At 71.6% G+C, this 19,443-nt stretch overlaps 1 protein-coding gene across 1 annotated transcript; it reads right to left on the bottom strand.

Moving 5' to 3' along the window:
* Positions 1–1,701: 1,701 nt before the first annotated feature.
* HPS4 (HPS4 biogenesis of lysosomal organelles complex 3 subunit 2) lies at positions 1,702–19,324 on the bottom strand. The gene is made up of 14 exons (XM_029049608.2): positions 19,101–19,324; positions 18,496–18,708; positions 16,699–16,789; positions 14,891–15,034; positions 14,454–14,561; positions 12,491–12,607; positions 11,861–11,955; positions 10,184–10,259; positions 9,222–9,267; positions 7,432–7,531; positions 6,363–6,927; positions 4,540–4,672; positions 3,432–3,540; positions 1,702–2,531 (listed from the first exon to the last, which is right to left on the bottom strand). Exons 2-14 carry the CDS (start codon positions 18,540–18,542, stop codon positions 1,796–1,798), a joined length of 2,367 nt encoding a protein of 788 aa, XP_028905441.1. The 5' UTR covers positions 18,543–18,708; positions 19,101–19,324; the 3' UTR covers positions 1,702–1,795.
* Positions 19,325–19,443: the final 119 nt, after the last annotated feature.

The following is a 19,443-nucleotide window of genomic DNA, read 5'->3' as shown; positions in this document are numbered from 1 at the left end:
TGAAGAAGGGGGCTGAAGGCCCCGGGAGAACGATCCGGCCTCCGGCCGGGCCGTCGGCGGGAAGCGGTGGGCCTGTGGGTCGGGCGGGGGTGACGCGACTGACCCGCTCCGACTCGCTTTTTGGGGGTCTCGGACGCGGCCTCCCGCGCCCCGGCCCTTCTACGGCCCGTGGGTGGAATCCAAATCGGTGGCCGTCCCACAGCACATCCCCTAACACGACAGCGACAACCGGAACTCCTCGAGAACAATAACGATAACTGTGGTATTTGTTAAGCGTTTACTTATGTGCCGAGCGCCGTTCTAAGCGCCGGGGGTAGATACAAGGTAATCGGGTTGTCCCCCGCGGGGCTCACGGTCTCATTCCCCATTTTACGGATGAGGTGACCGAGGCACAGAGAAGCCAAGTGACTTGCCCGAGTTCACGCGGCGGACTAGTGATGGAGCCGGGATCAGAACCCGCGTCCTCGGGCTCCAGGGTGGCCTGGTGGCTAGAGCCCGGGTCTGGGAGTCAGAAGGACCTGGGTTCTAATTCCGGCTCCGCCACGTGTCTGCTGTGTTGATCCTGGGCAAATCACCTAACTCCTCTGGGCCTGTTACCTCATCTGTAAAATGGGGATGAAGACTGGAAGCCCCACGGGGGACAACCTGATTATCCTGTATCTCCCCCCAGTGCTTACAACGGTGCCTGGCACACAGTAAGCGCTTACCAGATAACATCGTTACTATTATTATTGCTATTACCAGGAACCATTCTCAGTGCTGGGGGGGGGGGGGGGGGGCGGATGAAAGGTAATCGGGCTGCCCCACACGGGGCTCTCCCTCCCCATTTTACAGGCGAGCAAAGCGAGGCCCAGGGAAGTGAAGTGACTTGGCCAAGGTCACACAGCAGACACGCGGCGGAGCCGGGATCGGTGGAACCCACGATTTTCTGACGCCCGGGCCACGCGCCGGGCTGCCCTGCCGACGCTCGATTCCCCCGGCCCGTTCCCGCCGCGGACTTACGGGCCTCGCCGACGTCGGTCCGTCAGGGCGGCGCCCCTTCGGGCAGCCCCGTCCGCGAGCCCCGTCTTCCGGGGAACGCGGCGCCCCGTCCCCCGACCCTAGCGACCCCATTTAAAGCAAGGTCGACGCGTTCCCCGAGACGCTGCTGCCCGAGCAGCAGACGTTCCGTCAGCGAGATCCCTCTCCGTCTTCTCCCCGCCTCTGCCTCTCCACCCCGGGCGCAAGCGCTCGGTCCGGGGAACCTGGGCTCCAGACACACGACCGGCGGAGGAGACTCGGGTTTCCAAAGCGGTTTGTGCGAGGCCCCGCTCCGAGGAAATTCCTTCCGTCCGCTACGCGAGTAATCCCGGTTGGGAGAGCCGATGCGGCGGAGGACGAAATCCGTGAGGGGGAGGACGGTCGGACGGACGCGCCCTCCCCGGACACACACGCGACCCGCTCGTCATCTCATTTTACAGACTCGGGAGGGCGAAGAAGCTCCGAGAGGGGAGAAACGTACATCCCCTCCCGCCACCGCCCCCCCCACATCACCCACTCAAACGATCTCATTTCACCGGGTCGACGGGGCCGCCAAACCTCGGGAGAGAGGAGGGGAGACGCACCCCGACACACGCACGCCAGATCACCCGCTCCAGCAACCTCGTTCTACGGAGTCAACACGGCCCACGGAAACCCGGTGAGAGAGGAGGCCGCACACCATCACCCACTCAAGTGATCTCGCTTTACGGAGTCGGTACGGCGAACGAACTTTACGGGGGAGGAGGCCACGCGCGCATCACCCGCTCGAGCAATCTCATTCTACCGAGTCAACGGGGCGGACAAACTCGGTGAGAGAGGAGGACACGCACACGGGCGCGGGCGCACCCGCGGGCGGCCGGACCCGCCCCTCGGGCTCGACGATCTCCGGAACCGAATCGACGTGAGGCTTTCCGGACCGGCCGCGTTTCTGATGATCTGAAGGCCGGCGTGGGAGGCGCAGGCGCACGTACGGCGCCCGCGCCGGGGTGGGAGCGTCCGTCCCCGGGCCCTCCTGCGGCCCCCGACGCCCCTCGGGGAATCCGCCCGCGTCCCGCCCACGCGCGTGTCCGCTCGGGGCGCGGCCCTCGGCTGAGGGGCAGCGGGTCGGGCGGGCCGGAGGTCGGCGGGGGGTGCCCCCCGGCCCCGGGACGGTCGACGGAGATCCGAAGCCGTCGGGACGGCCCCGGCCCTCCCCGGGGGCGGGGAGAGGGCTCCCCCGTCGCCGCTCCCCTTCCGTCCGCGGCCCCGGGGGCCCGGCCGGCGACGGGAGCCAGAGAGTCTCCGGGCCGAGGGCCCGGCCGTCCCCCGGCGCGGCCCGAGGTCCCCGGCGCGCCGCGCGGCTCACAGCAGGTTGACCCCGTGCCTCATCATCTTCTGCTTGGCCTTGGCGGAGAGGGCGCAGAGCCCGTCCTGCGGGTCGGGGAAGCCGCAGCCGCGGGCCGCCCCGCGGCTGCTGGAAGTAGGTCTCGTGGGCGGCGTTGCGGCAGGCGTACACGGTGGCGGAGGCGTTCCTAGCCGCCGCGGCGGCGGGAGGGGGACACCGGTCGGGACCTGGGCCCGACCCCCGACCCCCGACCCGCCGCGGAGGGCTCCGGCGAGCCCCCGGGGCGTCCGCCGTCCCTCCCGGCCCCCCCGGTGCCCATCTAAATCAGGGGAGCCCCTTGGGCCGCCGCTCCCGGCCGGAGCTGACGGGACCGCTCACGGAGCGGGGGCTAAAATCGTCCTCGTCATCCTCTCCGTCGCAACGATGACGATATCTGCCAAGCGGTCATAACGCACCCCAAACCGCCCTAAACGCCGGGGGAAATACCCGATAAATCAGGCGGGGCACGGTCCCCGCCCGACCCGGGGCTCGCGGCCTAAGCGGGGAAGAGGACGGGTCCCCATTTTGCGGACGGAGACGGTGAGGCCCAGGGAAGGGGGGCGAGTCGCCCGAGGTCACACAGCAGGTGAGTGGCGGCACCGCGGCCCGCCGGACGGGGCCCCGGGCCCGGCAGGCGGAAGGACCCGGGTTCTGATCCCGGATCCGCCGCTTGTCCGCCGCGGGACCCCGGGCACGTCGCGTCACTTCTCCGGGCCTCGGCTCCCTCGTCCGCGAGACGGGGAACCGAGCCCGTGAGCCCCGCGCGGGACGGGGACGGCGTCCCACCTGATCAGCCTCTATCTACCCCAGCGCTCGGTACCGTGCCTGGCGCGTGGTAAACGCTTAACCAATACCATCCCCCCAAAACGTGAGAGGTGGGGTTAGAACCCGGGGCCTCCGACTCCCAGGCCGGGCTCCTTCCACTAGGCCCCGCGGCCCCGTCCGTCGGGGCCGGTCGGAGCGCGAGCGGCGGCCCGGGAGCCCGAGAACCAAGGGAGACGGCCTCAGGTCTCCAGGAGCGGGGAGCGGCCGGGGGCGGGGCTCCTACCTGAGCGTCACCTCGTACAGGGTGGGCAGCCGGGCGAAGTCCGCGTGGGCCAGGCCGGCGGCCCGCAGGAAGTGCCGGTCCTGGGCCGTGGGTCCCCGCGGCAGGTTGGCTTCGGAGGGGGGACGCGGGAGAGGGGGGAGACGGGGAGGTCGACGGCTGCCCGCGCCGCACCCCCTCCTCCACCCCCTCGCGACCGGCCCAGGAGGAGGGGGAGGCCCTAAGGGTCTCGACCCCCCGGGCCCGAGATCGCGGGCGATGCCCCGCCTGGGTCAGCTGGGGGGCCCGGGGGTCCGGTCCGGCCCGTCCCTGGGGGTCCCGAGCCCGAAGCTTGGAGGGAGCCCCCCGCCCTCCCTGCCGGCTGTCCCGCCCTCCGGGGACGGGGAGGCGTGGACCCGCCCCCCGGGAACCTGCTCTGGACGCCCCGTCTGGGCGGGGGTCCCGGCCGCCGCTGGGGTCAAGGGCCCCGTCCCCCTCGACCCCCGCGGTGGGCGTCCGGATCCCCGGGGTCCCCCCACACCCGCAGTGCTCTCCGGCGGCCCGCTCGGAGGGCGAGACGGTGACCGGGAGAGGAGAGGAGGAGAAAAGGAAGAGGGAGAAGCGGGGAGGATGAGGGAGGAAGGGGGAGGCAGAGGAAGAAGGGAAGGAGGGGGAAAGGGTGGGAAAAAGGAAAAGAGGGAGGAGGGAGAAAGGGAGAGAGAGAGGGCAAAGAGGGAGAAGAAGAGGGAGAAAGGGAGAGAGAGAGGGCAAAGAGGGAGAAGAAGAGGGAGAAAGGGAGAGGGAGGAGAGTGAGAGGGAGGGATTGGGGAGAGGGAGGGAGAGGAAGAGGAGGGAGGAGAGGAGGAGAGAGGGAGGGAGATGGCAGGAAAAGCGCTCGTTGAATTCTTCTCTCCCAAGCGCTCAGTACGGTGCCCCGCACGTAGTAAGCACTCAAAAAATACGAGTGACCGAGAGAGAGAGAGAGAGAGACGACCGAGAGCTCCAGGCCCGAGAGAGCGGCGGAAGTCAGGTGGGTGGCGCGGCGTCGGGTCCACGAGGGGGGCCGGTGCCGACCCGGCCCCGGGCCCCCCGAAGCCGGGCCCCCCGAGGGGGGCGGGCGGCGGCTCCTCACCGGTCAGCACGTTCCGGACGCGGTCGTGGTGCGCGAAGCTGTAGGCGGCTCGGGCGGGGAAGGGCTGGGCCCGGGGCCAGGTCTCCCGCAGGTGGACCTCCAGCCCGTTCAGCGACGCCAGGCTGCTGTAGTACTTGAGGGGCGGGGAGACGGACGGGACCCCCCGGCTCAGCCCCGGCCGCCCGCCCTCCGGCCCGCGGGGAAGGAGGCGCCGGGACGAGTCGCCACGGCGGCGTTCAGGAAGCGCCTCCCGGGGGCCCGGGAGCCGGGCTTCACGCGGGTCGGCCCCGGCCCGGCCCCTCCCCGCGTCGCGGCCACCCCTCCGTCGCCGCCGCGCCCGGCGCTCACCGTCCGGGAGCTGGGGCCCCGGGCCCCGCCGAGCCCCATTCCGCCGGCCGGAGGGGGCCCGAGGCCCGGAGAGGGCTCGGGAGGCTCGCCCCATCTAACCGTGATGACGACGGTACTCGTGGAGCGCTTACTAGGTGCCCGGAGTGCTATCCTAGCGCTGGGGCGGATCACGTCCGGCGGGTTGGAGACGGGCCCCGGCCCGCACGGGGCTCCCGGTCCCCATCCCCGTTTTCCAGACGAGGGGACCCGAGGCCGGAGCAGCCAAGCGGCTCGGGCAACCCGGGACCTCCCGACTCCCCGGGCCCGCGTGCTCTTTCCGCCGGGCCACGCCGCACGCGGGCTCCCGGCATCGAGGCCGCGGAGCCCGGGGCCCCCCGCCGAGGCGGGAGCTGGGGAGACCGGCGAGGCCACGGCCCGGGCCGGACCCGGCACCGGCCGCCGTCTCCACCGGAGCGAGCGCTGGAGTCGACGGGGCGGAGGGCGCCGTCGGGAGGGCGCGGGGCCGTCGGGGCACGGGGTCTCGGCCCCCTAAGACGGCAGGGGCCGCGCGAGGGGCGGCGCGGCCCGGCGGGCAGAGCGCCGGCCCGGGGGCGAGCTCGTTCCGGGCGGGGCGTGCGTCTGCCTCCCGTCACGCTGGCCTCTCCCGGGCACTCGACGCAGCGCTCCGCACACGGTAAGCGCCCGATACGTACGACCGAATGAACGGAGGACGCTGCGTCCTCAGCCCGGCGCAGCCACCCGGCTGCTGCGTGACCCTGGGGGAGTCACTTCCCTTCTCCGGGCCTCCGTGACCTCGCCTAATAATAACAGCGACGGTAACGACGGTATCCGTCGAGCGCTCACGACGGGCCACGTACCGTGCCGAGCGCTGGGGGAGATACGGGGCCATGGGGTTGTCCCACGCGGGACTCGCCGTCCACGTCCCCATTCGAAAGACGAGGGAACCGAGGCCCAGAGAGGCGAAGCGACTCGCCCAAAGCGACCCAGCCGGTGAGCGGCGGAGCCGGGATTAGAACGCACGACCTCTGACTCCCGAGCCCGGGCTCTTTCCGCTGAGCCACGCCGCTTCGTCTGGAAAACGGGGATTAAGGATGAGCCCCACGTGGGACGGGGACCGCATCCCACCTGGCCAACCCGAACCCAGCTCGGTGCTCCTCCGGTGCCCGGCGCACGGTAAGCGCCTGACGAGTACCATTCCGAAAGAAGGGTGTGGTCCGGGGGGCCACTTCTCACCTGGGCCGCGCAGCCCTGCCCTGTCGGGCCGGTGGGGGGGAGGCCCCGCGGCTCTGTCCGCTGGCGGCCCGTCCCCCCGCCTCGGGGCTGGGAGATGCCCCGGGCCTTCCGGGCGGGAGCCTCGAGGGGCGTCCGCCCCCCGCGCCCCCTCGCCCGGCTCGGTGGGGACGGCGGGGGGATCGCCGAGGGGAGGGGAGGAGACGGGGGGAGGGGGGAGCGGCGGCGGGGCCGGGGCCACTCACCACCTCCTCGGCGGCGGCGCCGTCCGCGCGGAGCGGCCGCTCGGCCAGCAGCGTGAGCACCAGCCCTCGGACGCGGTGGACGTACAGGCTCATCTTCACCAGCGCGGCCCCTCCGGCCGCCCCCTCCGCGTCCGAGCCGGGGCCCCGGGGCCGCCCGGCCTCGGCCGGCGGGGTGGGCGTCGGGGGGCCCTCGCCCTCCGGAGGGAGGGGGGCCGGGGGGTCACCCGCCTCCGACCCGGCCCGCTCGCCGCCGGGGCTCCGGGGGAGCCGCCCCGGGGCGGGGCTCGCGGGGAAGTGGCCGCCGGGGTCCCCCTCGGGCCGGCGCCCCGGGGACTCCGGCGTCTCCGGCCGGCGGCCGACGTCCCGGTCCCGGGGGGCTCCGGCCGAGGGAGCCCCGGCTCCCCTTCCCCGCCCCGCCTCCGCGGAGGCCCCCGGGTCCTCCGGGGGCGGGCCGGGGTCCGGCGAGGGGGGGCGGCCCACCTCCGTCCCTCGGGGCCCTCCGGGTTCGGGGGAAGGCGGGGCGGGCGGGGAGTCGTCTCCTCCGTCGGCCTGAGGCGCGGGGGAGCTGCGGAGGGAGGTCGCGCTGAGCCGGGTCCCCGCTCCCGGCCCCCGCGGAAGGCCGCCTAAACCTCCCTCCCCGGAAGGCCCGGAGGGAGGCCGCGCTGCCGGGCGCGACGGGCCGCACCGGTCTCCTCCGGCCTCCTCCCGGCGGGCTCCGCCCGCGCCCGACGCCACCGTCCGCCGCCGCCCAGCCGGCGGAGGCACCCGGCGGGTCCTTCCCGTGGGCACGGCCCCGTCCCCCGGGACCCCCGGCCTCGAGGGGCCCGGCGTCCGGCCGAGCGAGTCCCACAGGGAAGGGCCCCCCGCCCACGCCGCAGACGGCCCCCTCGTGAGGGTGACCCCCGGCCCGATCCCGGGGAAACGGACGAGGCCGGGCGGGTTTCAGCGACCAAGAACGCCTCGTGACGGCGGGGGACGCGGGGAGCGGAGGCGGGAGGCGGCGGCGGCGGCAACGGAGCTTGAGACCCCCCCCCCCCCCACTCCGGCCCCCCGGCTCCGAACCTCTTACCTCCTCCTCCTCCGTTCCGGCGGGAAGGCCCGGAGGGCGTCCGCTTCGTCTCGGGTCAGGAAGACGGGGACGATCCGGACGTCGGGCGGGAGTCCGGGGCCTAGGACAGCCGAGCCGAAACCAGAACCGTCGGCTTCGACCGCGTGGCCCGCGAGCCCCCAAGCCCAGGTGCGAGCTCCGTCTCTCACCCGCCGGGTGACACCCTCGGGGGGCCCCGACCTCTTTATCGATCGATCGATCGATCGAGCGATCGATGGTCTCTCCCGAACGCTTACTGCGTGTAGGGTGAGGGCCCGGGAGAGGGCGATTCAATAAAGTCCGCAGGCGTGGACCCGGACCGCGGGGGAGCGGCGTGGTTTAGCAGAAGGAGCCCGGACCTGGGAGTCGGAGGACACGGGTTCTAATCCCGGCTCCGCCACCTGTCCGCTGCGCGACCTTGGCAGAGTCACTTCACCTCTGCGCATTCCACTTACCTCATCTGTAAAAAGCAGAGGAGGTCCGCGAGCCCCACGTGGGACAGGGACCGCGACTGACCCGATCACCGGGTATCTACCCCAGCGGTCCGTACGGGGCCCGGCACATAGCGCGTGCTTAACGGATACCCCTCGATGAGAGGAGCTCCCCGGCTCTGAGCCTCGGTCTTCTCCTCCGTCTAAGGGGGGCGGGGAGAGGAGAGACGCTCGCTCTCCCCGCGCCTTCGATTCCGAGCCTCTCCTGAGGGAGGGACCGGGTCCGCCCGGATGACCCGGTGCTTATCTCCGGCGCTTGGGTGTCGAGCGGACGTTTAGTAAACGCCCCCGTGACGACCGCGGCGGGATCGCCGCTCGTCTGCCGCGTGACCTCGGGCGAATCACTTGGCCGCTCTGGGCCTCGATTCTCCCGGCTGCCCTCCCGCCTAGACCGTGAGTCTCGCGTGGGACGGGGACCGTGTCCAACCCGACTATCCCGCATCTACCGCAGTGCCCGCCACACGGTAGGCGCTTAACCGACACCACGGTTCTTCTTCTCTCTCGGAAGAGCTTAGCGTCTAAGAGGAGAGGACGTTCTCCTAAAATGAAACGCCCCCCCCCCCCACAAAAGACAAGCGTCCCCACGCCCCGCAGAGAGGCACACGGCAGACGAGCGGCAGACCTGGGATTAGAACCCGCGTCCTCCGACTCCCGAGCCCGGGCTCTCGCCGCTAAGCCACGCCGCTTCTCTCAGATGGTTGAGAGATGAGAGAGGGAGGAGAAGGAGATGCGAGACGAGGGCAAGACGAGAGGGAGATCACAGAAGGGAGGAGAGACAGATGAGAGAAAAGAGAGACGAGAAAGACGAAAGACAGAGAGAAATGAGGAGATGAGAAGAGAGAAAGATAAGAGAGAGAGAAAAACGAGAGATAAGAGGCGAAAGACTGGAGAAAGATGATAAAAACAAGAGAGAGAGAGAGGGAGATGAGAAGGACGGGGGAGAGAGGAAAGAGGAAAGAGATGAGAAAGAGAGAAATGAGAGACAGATGAGACGGCTGAGAGATGACAGAGGTGAAAGAGATTTGAGAAAAGAGACGGAAAAGATGAAACGAGAAAGAGATGAGAAGGAGGAGGGAGGGAGGGAGGGAGAGGTCGCGCGTGAGAGAGACGGGTTCAGAAGGTGGAGCCGGAGCCGCCGACCGGCCCTCCCCTGCGGGACGCGTGAGCCCGGTGGAAGCGGGCGCTGGGGAGCGGGGAGGATCCCGGGGCCTCGATGGGCCCGTGGGGGCCCGGACTCTCCGTCCCGACCCCCAGCCGCCGCCGCGCGGCCCTCGGACTTACTCGGTTCCTCCGGGCCGCCGCCTCCTTCCGCTCCTCCGGGTGGGCCCTGAAAACGCCAAGACGCGCACAGATCGGTTCCCACGGTCCACCACGGCCCCCGCGCCCACCCGCGCCCCCGGGCCGGCCGGAGGCACGCGGGCCGGAAGGGGCCCGCCTCCCTCCGGGCCGAGGGGCCGGAGCGGCTCCGGCGCGTCCCGGGCCGGGGGCGGGGGGGCGGACCGGACCGACCGGGAGCCCCCGCGGGCCTGGGGGGGCCCTCGGGGGTCGTCCCGTCCGCCGGGGGACCGGGGAGGCCTTCGGGACGGTGGCGCGCCTCAAACCGCCCGGCCCGGGGCCCGTTTCGGCAAGACCGCCCGGGACGGCTCCGGGGAGGGGCCGTTCTCCGTCGCCCGGGCCGCCGGCCCCCAGTCCCCACCCCGAGGGGGCAAAGGGGGAACGGAACTCGAGCCAAGAGGGCAGGGGAAGACAGTAACGGTAATAACGACGCTAACTACGGCATTTAAGTGCTTACTCCGTGCCAGGCACCGGTCTGAGCACTGGGGTAGATACGAGATAATCGGGTTGGACCCAGTCCCCGTCCCACCCGGGGCTCGCGGTCTTGATCCCCATTTTCCAGGTGAGGGAGCTGAGGCCCAGAGAAGCGAAGCGACCCGCCCGAGGTCACACAGCAGACGCGCCGCGGAGCCGGGGTCGGCGGTCCCCGGCTCCGACCGCGGAGCGGTGACGACGACGCGCCTCCGCGGGCCTCGGTTCCCTCCTCTGTAAGACGGGGACTGAGACCGTGAGCCCCAGGTGGGACGGGGACCGCGTCCCATCCGACGCGCTTGTGTCCACCCCTGCCCTCGGTACGGCACCCGGCACACGGGAAGCGCTTGACGAACAGCCCGGTTATTACGATGAGGAGGAGGAGGAGGAGGCGGACCGGCCGGAGGCGCCGGTCGAGGGACCGACTTGGACCTTACCCGATCTCGCCCGTCAGCCTCGTCCTGGGTGAGAATCCAGGCCGTCAGGGCAGGGGCCAGCTGGGTGCTCACTATCCTGCAACGGCAGACAAACCAACTCAGGGCCTGGCGGGGTGACCGGGAGCAGCCTCGTCATTACCGAGAAGCGGCGGGGCTCGGTGGGAAGAGCGAAAAGGCCCGGGAGCCCGAGGTCACGGGTTCTAGCCCCGGCTCTGCCGGGTGACCTCGGGCGAGGCACTGCACCTCTCCGGGCCTCGGTTCCCTCGTCTCTAACGCGGCGACTGAGACTGCGGGTCCCACGCGGGACAACCTTAGGAGGACAGTACTCGGCACGCAGCAAGCGCTTAACGGATACCATCGTCACGGTCGTTATCACTCGTTGAGCGCTTCCTCTGGGCGAGACTCCGTTCCGAGCGCTGGGGGAGATACGAGCTAGTCAGGTTGGACCCGGTCCCCGTCCCACCTGGGGCTCACGGTCTTCGTCCCCATTTCACAGAGGAAGGAACCGAGGCCCGGAGAAGTGAGGTGCTCCGCCCGAGGTCACGCGGCAGACGGGTGACGGAGCCGGGATCCGAACCCACGGCCTCCGGCCCCCGGGCCCGGGCCCCGTCCGCGGAGCCACGCCGCCTCTGTAAACACCGGCGACAGGAACGAAGACCTCGGAGTGGGCTCAGAAACGGTGTCCGACCCGATCGGTTCGACTAATCGGAATTGGGGCATTTGTTAAGCACTCATCGCGTGCCGGGCACCGTACCGGGCGCGGCCCCGAAGGGAGGCGGGGGCGGAGGTCAAGCGGCAGCGGGTGGCCGCTGGCCGGGGGTTGGGGAGGGAGGGGGAGCGCGGCGGGGGGTGGGGTGGGAGGGGAGGGTCTTCCCCGCCCTCCTCGCCCTCCCCGGCCCGGGGCCGCCGGCAGACGGCCGGGCCGCTCTCCCCGGGGAGGGGGACGGGCCACGAGAAGCGGCAGCGAGAGGCGGGAGGCGGGGCGAGGCGGCCTTCCGATCCGCCCGGCGGACTCCGCCGCGACCGCGGCCCACGCGGGGCGGCGGGAGACACTTCTCCCTGGGCCCCCATCCCGTCTGTCTCACCTCCGACCTCTCGCCCACGTCCCGCCTCTGGTCTGGAACGCTCTCCCTCCTCACAGCCATCGACGACTCTCCGCCCCCCCCCCCCCCGCCTTCGAAGCCTTCTTGGAGGCCCATCTCCTCCAAGAAGCCCTCCCTGACTAAGCCCCCCTTTCCTCTCCTCCGTCTCCCTTCTGCGTCGCCCCCCTCCCGGGCCCGCGCCGCTCACATCCGCACCCGTCACGTTTCTCCGCGCCTCCGTCTCCCCCGTGGACCGTAAGCTCGGCGCGGGCAGGGGACGTGACCGTTTACGGTTGTGCCGTCCTCCGCCGAGCGCTCGGCCCGGTGTTCCGCACGCGGCGAGGGCTCGGCCGACACCGCCGTCGGACCGACTCCGCCGGCCGGCCGGCCTCCGGGTCTCCGCTCCTCCCACCCGGGCGGCGGGGTCCGGACCCTCGGTCGGACGCCCCGCCCGAGGCCGCGGAGGACGGACGCGGGCGGGAGGGCTGGGCGCCGTCCCGGGGGCGACCGGCTCAAATGGGCGGCCTCGCCGACCGCCGTGGGGGGGGAGGGCGTCGGCCCAGGGTGGGGGGAGAGGGGGCGGGGCGCGACTCACAGGCCTCTGTAGAGGATACAGCCGGCCAGGACGTGGGGACACCTCTGGCACGTCTGCAAGATGAGGGCCCCTTTCAGCAACAGCAGAGGCTCCACCTGTCCGGGACGACGGAAGAAGGCTCCGGGTCGGCGAGCGACCGCAATCCGAGGATCCCCCCGGCCCGCCCCCCGATCGAAGGAAGACCCGGGGGGGGGGGCCTCGGGGGCGCCGGCTGAGCCGCCCCCGCCCCGTGGACGCCCCGAGCCGACCGATCCACCTCACTGGGCGAGCGCCTCTGGGGTTCGGGGCACCGGAGCGAGGGCCCGGGCCTCGGGCCCTCAGGGGAAAGTGGCGGACGAGGGTGGGCCCTCCCCGTAGCGGGGAAGCCCCAAGTCCACCCGTCGGGGGTTTAGGAGGTGAGCCGGGGGAACCCCGAAGGACGGAGACGGACGATCTGGGTGGTCCCGGCTCGCAGGGGGCCAGGGAGGACCAAGAGGAGGACAGGAACGAGGAGCACGGAGACGCGGAGCGGGAGGAGGACGAGGAGGACGAGGAGGGCAAGGGGGAGGAAGATGATAAGGAGGACGAGGAGGGCGAGGGCGACCCGGAGGCTCGGCCCGGGCGGCCGAGGCGAGCGCCGGAGGGCCTTACTTGTGTCTTGTCCAGGTTCCCCAGGGCCTGGAAGATCCTGTGCGCGTCGCCGGTGGTGTTCTGGATGTGCCGGATGTAGACGTCCCACTTCCTGCCCAGCTCCCCCCAAGCCCGGTTCTGGAAGGGAAGGGTCACCGCGTCGCGGGCGGCTCTCCTCTCCCCGCCTCCCCCGGCCGGGCCCCGGCCCGGGGAGGCCGCGGGGCGGGGAGGCCGGCTCCGGCCGGCCACAGGCGGGGGGACGCCGGCCCCCGCGGGGGCCACTGACGGCCCGGGCCCGAGCCGGACACCCGGGCCGGCGGCCTCGCCCTTCCCCGTGCCTTGGGGACGTCTCCACCCGGATGTCCCGCCGACACCTCCGACTTGACAAGTGCAAAAGAGAGGTCCCCGTCGTCCCACCGAGCCCCGTCCCCCCCCCCCCGTCACCGGACACGGCACCGCCGCCCTTCCCGTCCCGCAAACCCACAACCTGGGATTCATCTCTCTCTCGTTCGACCCGCGTAGTCTGTCGGATCGTCTCGGTTCCCCCTTCCCGACGTGGCTACAGTCGGCCCTTCCCAAGCACTTCTCCCGCCCTCCCTCCCCCCGATCACCGCACCGGCCTCCTCGCCGACCTCCCTGCCTCCCGCCCTCCTCGACCGCAGCCCGAGCTCCACTCCGCTGCCCCGAACGCGTCTCGACGACGACGTCCCGGCCACGTCTCCCCCGCTCCCGCGGGACCTCCGGGGGCGGCCCGTCCACCTCGGACGGAGACGCCTCGCCGGCGGCTCGAAAGCCGTCCGTCCCCCGGCCCCCCCCCCCACCTCACCTCGCCGCCTTCCTCCCGCGACCCGGTCCGTACGCTCCGCTCCTCCGATGCCGGCCTTCTCCCCGCCCCTCCGTCTCCTCCATCTCACCGCCAGCTCTTCACCCCCGTCCGGCCTCTGGCCTGCGTCGCCCTCCCTCCTCAGATCGGACGGACGGGGCCCCTCCCCCTCTTCACGGCCTCACGACCGAAGGCCCACCTCCTCCAGGAGGCCTTCCCCGACTCAGCCCTCCTTTCCTCTTCTCCCCCACCCTTCCGCGCCGTCCCTGGACTTGGATTTTCACCTTTTAGTCACCCCTCGCTTAGCCAGGCGGCATCTACGTTCAGATCCGTCCATATTTTATCGACTCTGATGCCCGTCTCCCCGCTACGAGGTAAGCCCCGAAGCACTCAGTACAGCGCTCTCCGGCTGTCTTGTTTTTGTCCGTCTGTCTCCCCCCATTAGACTGTGAGCCCGTCGATGGGCGGGGATGGTCTCTATCTGTCGCCGAACTGTCCGTTCCGAGCGCTCAGTACAGCGCTCTGCACGTAGTAAGCCCTCAATAAATACCACTGAATGAACGAACGCTATGCCCTCACAGCAAACGCTACTATTTATTACTTAGATAATTTAAACGATACGAACGGTAAACGCTACCGCCCGAAGGAGGTCTCTCTTTCTCTACCCCACCGGTCGATTCGCGGTATCTACCGAGCGCTTACCGCGCGTGGAGCCCCGGGTTAAGCCCTCGGAAGAGTCGTTCGCTCATCGAACCGTATTTACCGAGCGCCGACGGTGTGCGGACCACCGTACCGAGCGCCAGGGAGGGCACGAAGTCCGAAACAATGGAGCTGGGGGACAAAATCTCTGCCCCCGAGGAGCTTACAGACCAGTGTGAGCACTCGATATTCGTTCGTTCATTCATTCAATCGCATTTACCGAGCGCTTACCGCGTGCAGCTCACAGTACTAAACGCTTCGGAAGTCCAATTCGGCACCGATCCGACGTGACGGCCACGAGCGAGCCCGCCCGCACGCTAAGGAGGGGCTCTCACTCCGGCACGGACAACCAGACGCAACGTACGCACATCACATCCCACTCCCCTCTCCCTCCCTCCCTCCCTCCCTCCCTCCCTCCTCCCCCCCTCCCTCCCTCCCTCCCTCCCTCCCTCCCTCCCCCACCTTGTAAGCCAGAGAAACGGGGCCGTTATAAAAACGGAAAAACCCGACGAGGTGATGGAGGAGACGCTGACAGCTGACATCGGGCAGCTCCGCGGCACATCCCAGCGCCTGCGGGGAGAGGGGCAGGATGGGCCGCCCGATTCCCCCGGCCCGGGCCCGGCCCGGCCCCCGGCCCGCTCCGCCACCCGTGCGCTCGGTGACCGCGGTCGGGTCGGGTCGCGTCGCTTGGCTTCGTCTCGGTTCCCTCATCTACGAGACGGGGGCGGAGCGCGGGAGCCCCGCGTGGGCCGGGGCCTCCGTCCGACCCCACGGGCTCGTCCGCGGCCCCGGGGCCCAGGGCGGCGCCTGGCGTGCCCTGAGCGCTTCGACACCGGTTGGGGGGCGGGGGAAGGAGGGGTACACGCCGAAGACCGGGGAGGGTTGTTCGGAAAACTCACCCACAGGAAGTCTCCGTCCCCCTCGAGGGCGAACTTGAGTCTCCTGAGGCGGAGGAGAGTCGGGGGAGAGCCGGAGAACTCGGAAAGGCAGCGGGCGACGCCGGCGATCTGTCCGCACAGCAGCTCCTGCCGGTCCGGGTCGGTCTGCGGGACGGAGGGGAGGCCGCGCCGGCGGCTCTGGACGACGGCCCGTGGCTCTGGCGGGTGAGGGCTCCCTCCCCGCCCCCCCCGCTCCGGCCCGGCCCGCGCGCTTCGCTCTCCCGACCGCCGACCCCGTCCCCCGGGTCGCCGGCTCGCCTCTCCGGCCGCCGGCCCCTCGCCCGAACCCCGCGACACCCTCCCCCTTCACGTCCGACCCACGGTGCCTCTCCCACCTTCCTCCCCTCGAAGCCCTTCCGGAGGCCCACCTCCTCCGAGGAGCCTTCCCCGACTGAGCCCGCACCTCCTCCTCTCCCGCTCCCTTCCGCGCCGGGATCGGCGCCCGTCCACGCGCCTCTCTCTCCCGCGGCGCCCTCGGCCACAGCCGTCACCCCTATTCATTCACGGTCACGTCCGCCCGCCCGCCTCCCCCTCGAGACCGGAAGCCCTTCGTAGCGCGACTCGGTTCTCGTTTTGGCTCCCGGGCGTTTAGGAGGGCGCTCTTCCGCCGCGGAAAGGACGCGGGCCTGGGAGTCCGAGGGCCCGGGTTCTGATCCCGGCTCCGTCGCACGACGGCGGCGTGACCTCGGGCCAATCGAGTCACTTCTCCGTGCGGTTCCCTCGTCTGAAAAACGGGGGTGAGGGCCGTGAGCCCCGTATGGGGCGGCGACTGCGATCGCCTTCCTTCCACCCCAGCGCTGAGGACAGGGCTGGGCCCACGCTGAGCGTTGTCACGAAAGCCACGGTTATTTTTACCGTCGTTCGTCGGCGTCTACTCAACCGATGGCACTTATCGAGCGCCGTGGGCGCAGCGCTGGACTGAGCGTTTGGGAGAGGACGGTAGAACAACGTAACGGACACGTTCCCTGTTCTCAGTGAGCCCGGAGAAGCGAGGTGACTCGCCCACGGTCGCGCGGCTGACGAGTGGCAGAGCCGGGATTCGAACCCATGACCCCCGACTCCCAAGCCCGGGCTCCTTCCGCTGAGCCCCGCCGCTTCTCTAATAACGTCGGTACTTGTTAAGCGCTTACTTTGTGCAGAGCGCGGTTCTAAGCGCAGGAGTGGATACGGGGTCATCAGGTCGCCTCACGTGAGGCTCGCGGTTAATCCCCCATTTTGCGGATGAGGCAACTGAGGCCCAGAGAAGTGGAGTGACTCGCCCACGGTCCCACAGCCGACGAGCGGCAGAGCCGGGAGTCGAACCCACGACCCCCGACGACTCCCAAGCCCGGGCTCTTTCCACTGAGCCGCGCCGCTTCTCTAAGAACAGATGAATCACAGCTACGCAGACAAGTGCGACCTACGCCCTTAAAACCCCTCAAAATTAAAAACCGCCCCTAATGCTCGCCGTGGACGGGAAAGGCGTCCGCTCAACTCCGTGGCGTCGTCCCCTCCCCGAGCGCCCGGTAGAGCGCTCCGCACCGAGCAGGCGCCGAAGAAACACGTCAGCGGGCAGGGACCGTGGCCGAATCGTCCGTTCCGAGCGCTCAGTTCAGCGCAAAACGCACGTAGCAAGCGCTCAATAAATACCACCGAACGAAGCGACCCCCCCCCCCCCCCGACGAGGAGCCAGAGAGGAGGCGGCATCCGCGGTCCGGCCGAGGGGGCGGCGGGGCGGGTTCCTCCCGCGGGACCGACCCCCCGCCCGCCGGCCGGAGCCGGGGCCTCACCTCGGCGGGGTAGAAGTAACAGATCCCGGCTCTGGTCGGATCCCCTTCTTCCTTCACCTTGGAGCCGTCGTAAAGGAAGAAATACCGCCACCTGGACAGACGGAGACGGACGAGAGGGCGTCGAGAACCCCGCGGCGCTCCCTCCCGCCCCCCGAGGGGCCGTGCGAGGCCCCCCCGGCCCCCTCCCCTCCTCCCGTCGCTCACCCGGGAGACTCGGCTTCGGCCGCTCGAGGCGTCCGCCGAGCGCTTGCCGCGCGCGGGGCCCCGGACCGGGCGCCCGGGAGAGTCCGACACAACGGAATCGGCAGACGGCTCCGCCCGGGCGGAACGAGCCGCCAGTCCGGGGCGGGCAGACGCTCCTCCGAATAAGAAACGGCGCAGCGGCCGGAGCGCGGGCCTGGGAGTCGGAGGGTCACGGGTTCTAATCCCGCCTCCGCCACTCGCCCGCCGGGCGGCCTCGGGCCCGTCGCCTCTAGAATGAGGATCGAGACCGGGAGCCCCACGCGGGACGGGGACCGCGTCCGGCCCGAGGCGCTCGAATCGCGCGGCGGGCGCTCGACGGATACCGTCGCCCTTCTCGCTATAATATGGAATTTAACCAGAGTCGATCACGTTCACCGGGCGCTTTCTGCGCGCGGAGCGCCGTGCTGAGCGCCGGGGAGAGGCCGATGGAACTGAGCGCTCGGGGCGGTGCCGTGCACGCGGGAGGCGCTCGACGAGTGCCACCGAACCAGCGAGGGGTAAACGGACGCGTCCCCCGCCCGCCGTGAGCCGACCGCGAGGAGGCCGGACACCGGGGTCCTCAGAGTGCGGCATCCGGACCTGGGCAGGCCCCACGGGCCCTTCGGGAGGAAAAGCGGGCGTCCCCGACCGGGATCCGGTGGCCCCCTGGGGCCGGGGCCCCTCCGGGGCAGGGGGACGCGCCGCCCGACTCGCCCGGACCACAGGGACCCGGCCGGGGAACGGACCGTCCCCTCCACACACGCACGCGTCCCCCCGGACCGCCGACCACCCGGCCCGGGCCACCCACCCCCGGGGCGGCCCCCAACGCCTCGGCCGCGGCTCCACCGCGACACCAAAGAGGAGGAGGAGGAGGAGGAGGAGGGGGAGGAGGCGTATTCGGGGGAAGGCTCCACGGTCCTCTAGACCGGAAACCGGCCGCGGGCAGGGCGGGCGTCCGCCGGCCGTTACGGCGTCCTCCCCCAGGCGCCGAGTACGGGCGCCCCGCACGCGGTAAAGCGCTCGACGCCTTCCCCGGATCGATCGGCCGAAACCCAACGGGCGGCCGGGGCTCTGAAAACCGCCGGCGTGGAGAGCCGCCGCCCGGTTCGGGGGTGGCCGCCCCGACCCCGGCCGCGGCCCCGGCCGCGACCCGGGGCCCCGGGCGGCCTCGCCCTTCCCGAGGACGGCGGCCGCCCTCGCCACCCCTCCCTCGCCCCGCCGCCGCCCGGGTCTCTCCTCCCCGCGGCCTCTGGGCTCCCCGCCGGGCCCGCGGCTCCGCCGGAGACCCGCCCCCGCCTCCTCCGCGTCCCCCATCCATCCCGGCTCCGCCACTCCCCGGCTCCGGCCGCCCCGGCCGCCGGGTGACCTCGGCCGGGTCCCGTCGCTCCTCCGGGCCCCGGCCGGGAGACGGGGATCGAGTCCGCGAGCCGAGCGCCGGGCGGCCGTCCCCTCCGCTTCGACGCCGGCGGCCCCGCCGCCCGCTCCCCGCCCGGACCGGGGTCGTCCCGGCGGGGCCGCGGCTCCCGGGAGCCCCTCGGGGCCGGCGGGCCCGTCCCGCTCCCCGCCGCCGCTCACCAGCGTCCCGATTCCGGCTCTCCGTCCGCCGAGGCCGAGGCGGCCATCCGCCCGGGCGTCCCGCGCCTCCTCGGTGGCGACGGCGGGGTCCGCCCGCGTCCTCCTGCGGGCCTCCGGGCCGAGGCGGCGGCCGCGACGCTGCCCTCCCGGCGACGACGGGTCCCGGCCCTCCCTCGGGGGGGGAGACCCGGAGCGGCCCCGACCGCGACGGTCCTGGAGGAGAGAGGAGACGCGGGTGAGCGGGCGGGATCCCCGGGGCGGCCCCGAGCCCCGCCGACGGCCTCGGCCTCGGCCTCGGCCTCGGTCGGGCCGCCCGCTCGGGGGCGGGGCGCCGGGGTCCCCGGGACGGTCCCGGGACGGTCCCGCGGCTCGGTGGGAAAAGCCCGGGCTTTGGAGCCGGAGGTCACGGGTTCGAATCCCGGCTGGGCCGCTCGTCAGCCGGGTGACTTGGGGCAAGTCGCTTCACTTCTCGGTGCCTCGGGGACCTCATCTGTGAAACGGGGAGGAAGAGCGGGAGCCCCGCGTGGGCCGCCCTGATTGCCCCGTGTCTCCCCCAGCGCTCAGAACGGTGCTCGGCCCATAGGAAGCGCTTAACGACTACCCACGTTATTCCTCCTCCTCCTCCTCTTCTTCTTCTTCTTCTTCCTGCCCTTCCCCCGAGGGGTTGGCCGAGGCCCAGAGAGGCGAAGCGACGGGTCCGGAGTCACCCGGCTCACAGGTGGCGGGGCCGGGCTCGGGGCTCGGGGGAGACTCCGAGGTGGCGGGTTCCGATCCCGGCCCCGCCCCTCGTCAGCCGCGGGACCGTGGGCGAGTCCCTTCTCGGGGCCTCGGGTCCCTCATCCGTCAAATGGGGATGAAGCCCGTGAGCCTCCCCGCCCCGGGGCCCGAGGACCTGAGACGTCGCGGCTGAGGGGGCGCCGGGCGCGGATCGATGACGTCGGCGGCGCC

This window comes from Ornithorhynchus anatinus, chromosome 21, assembly GCF_004115215.2.
Source record: "Ornithorhynchus anatinus isolate Pmale09 chromosome 21, mOrnAna1.pri.v4, whole genome shotgun sequence".
Lineage (NCBI taxonomy): Eukaryota > Metazoa > Chordata > Mammalia > Monotremata > Ornithorhynchidae > Ornithorhynchus > Ornithorhynchus anatinus.
The sequence above is the reverse complement of the archived record's forward strand: the minus strand, read 5'-3'. Positions and strand labels throughout refer to the sequence as shown.

Bases quoted from the DNA above. Each gene is read 5' to 3' on its own strand.
- HPS4 (XM_029049608.2), bottom strand. From the start codon at position 18,542: ATGGCCGCCTCGGCCTCGGCGGACGGAGAGCCGGAATCGGGACGCTG. The intron at 11,956-12,490 runs GTAAGGCCCTCC...CGTCCCGGACAG, and splicing joins GGAACCTGGACAAGACACAA to GTGGAGCCTCTGCTGTTGCT. The intron at 3,541-4,539 runs GTGAGGAGCCGC...CCCCCTCCGAAG, and splicing joins CGTCCGGAACGTGCTGACCG to CCAACCTGCCGCGGGGACCC.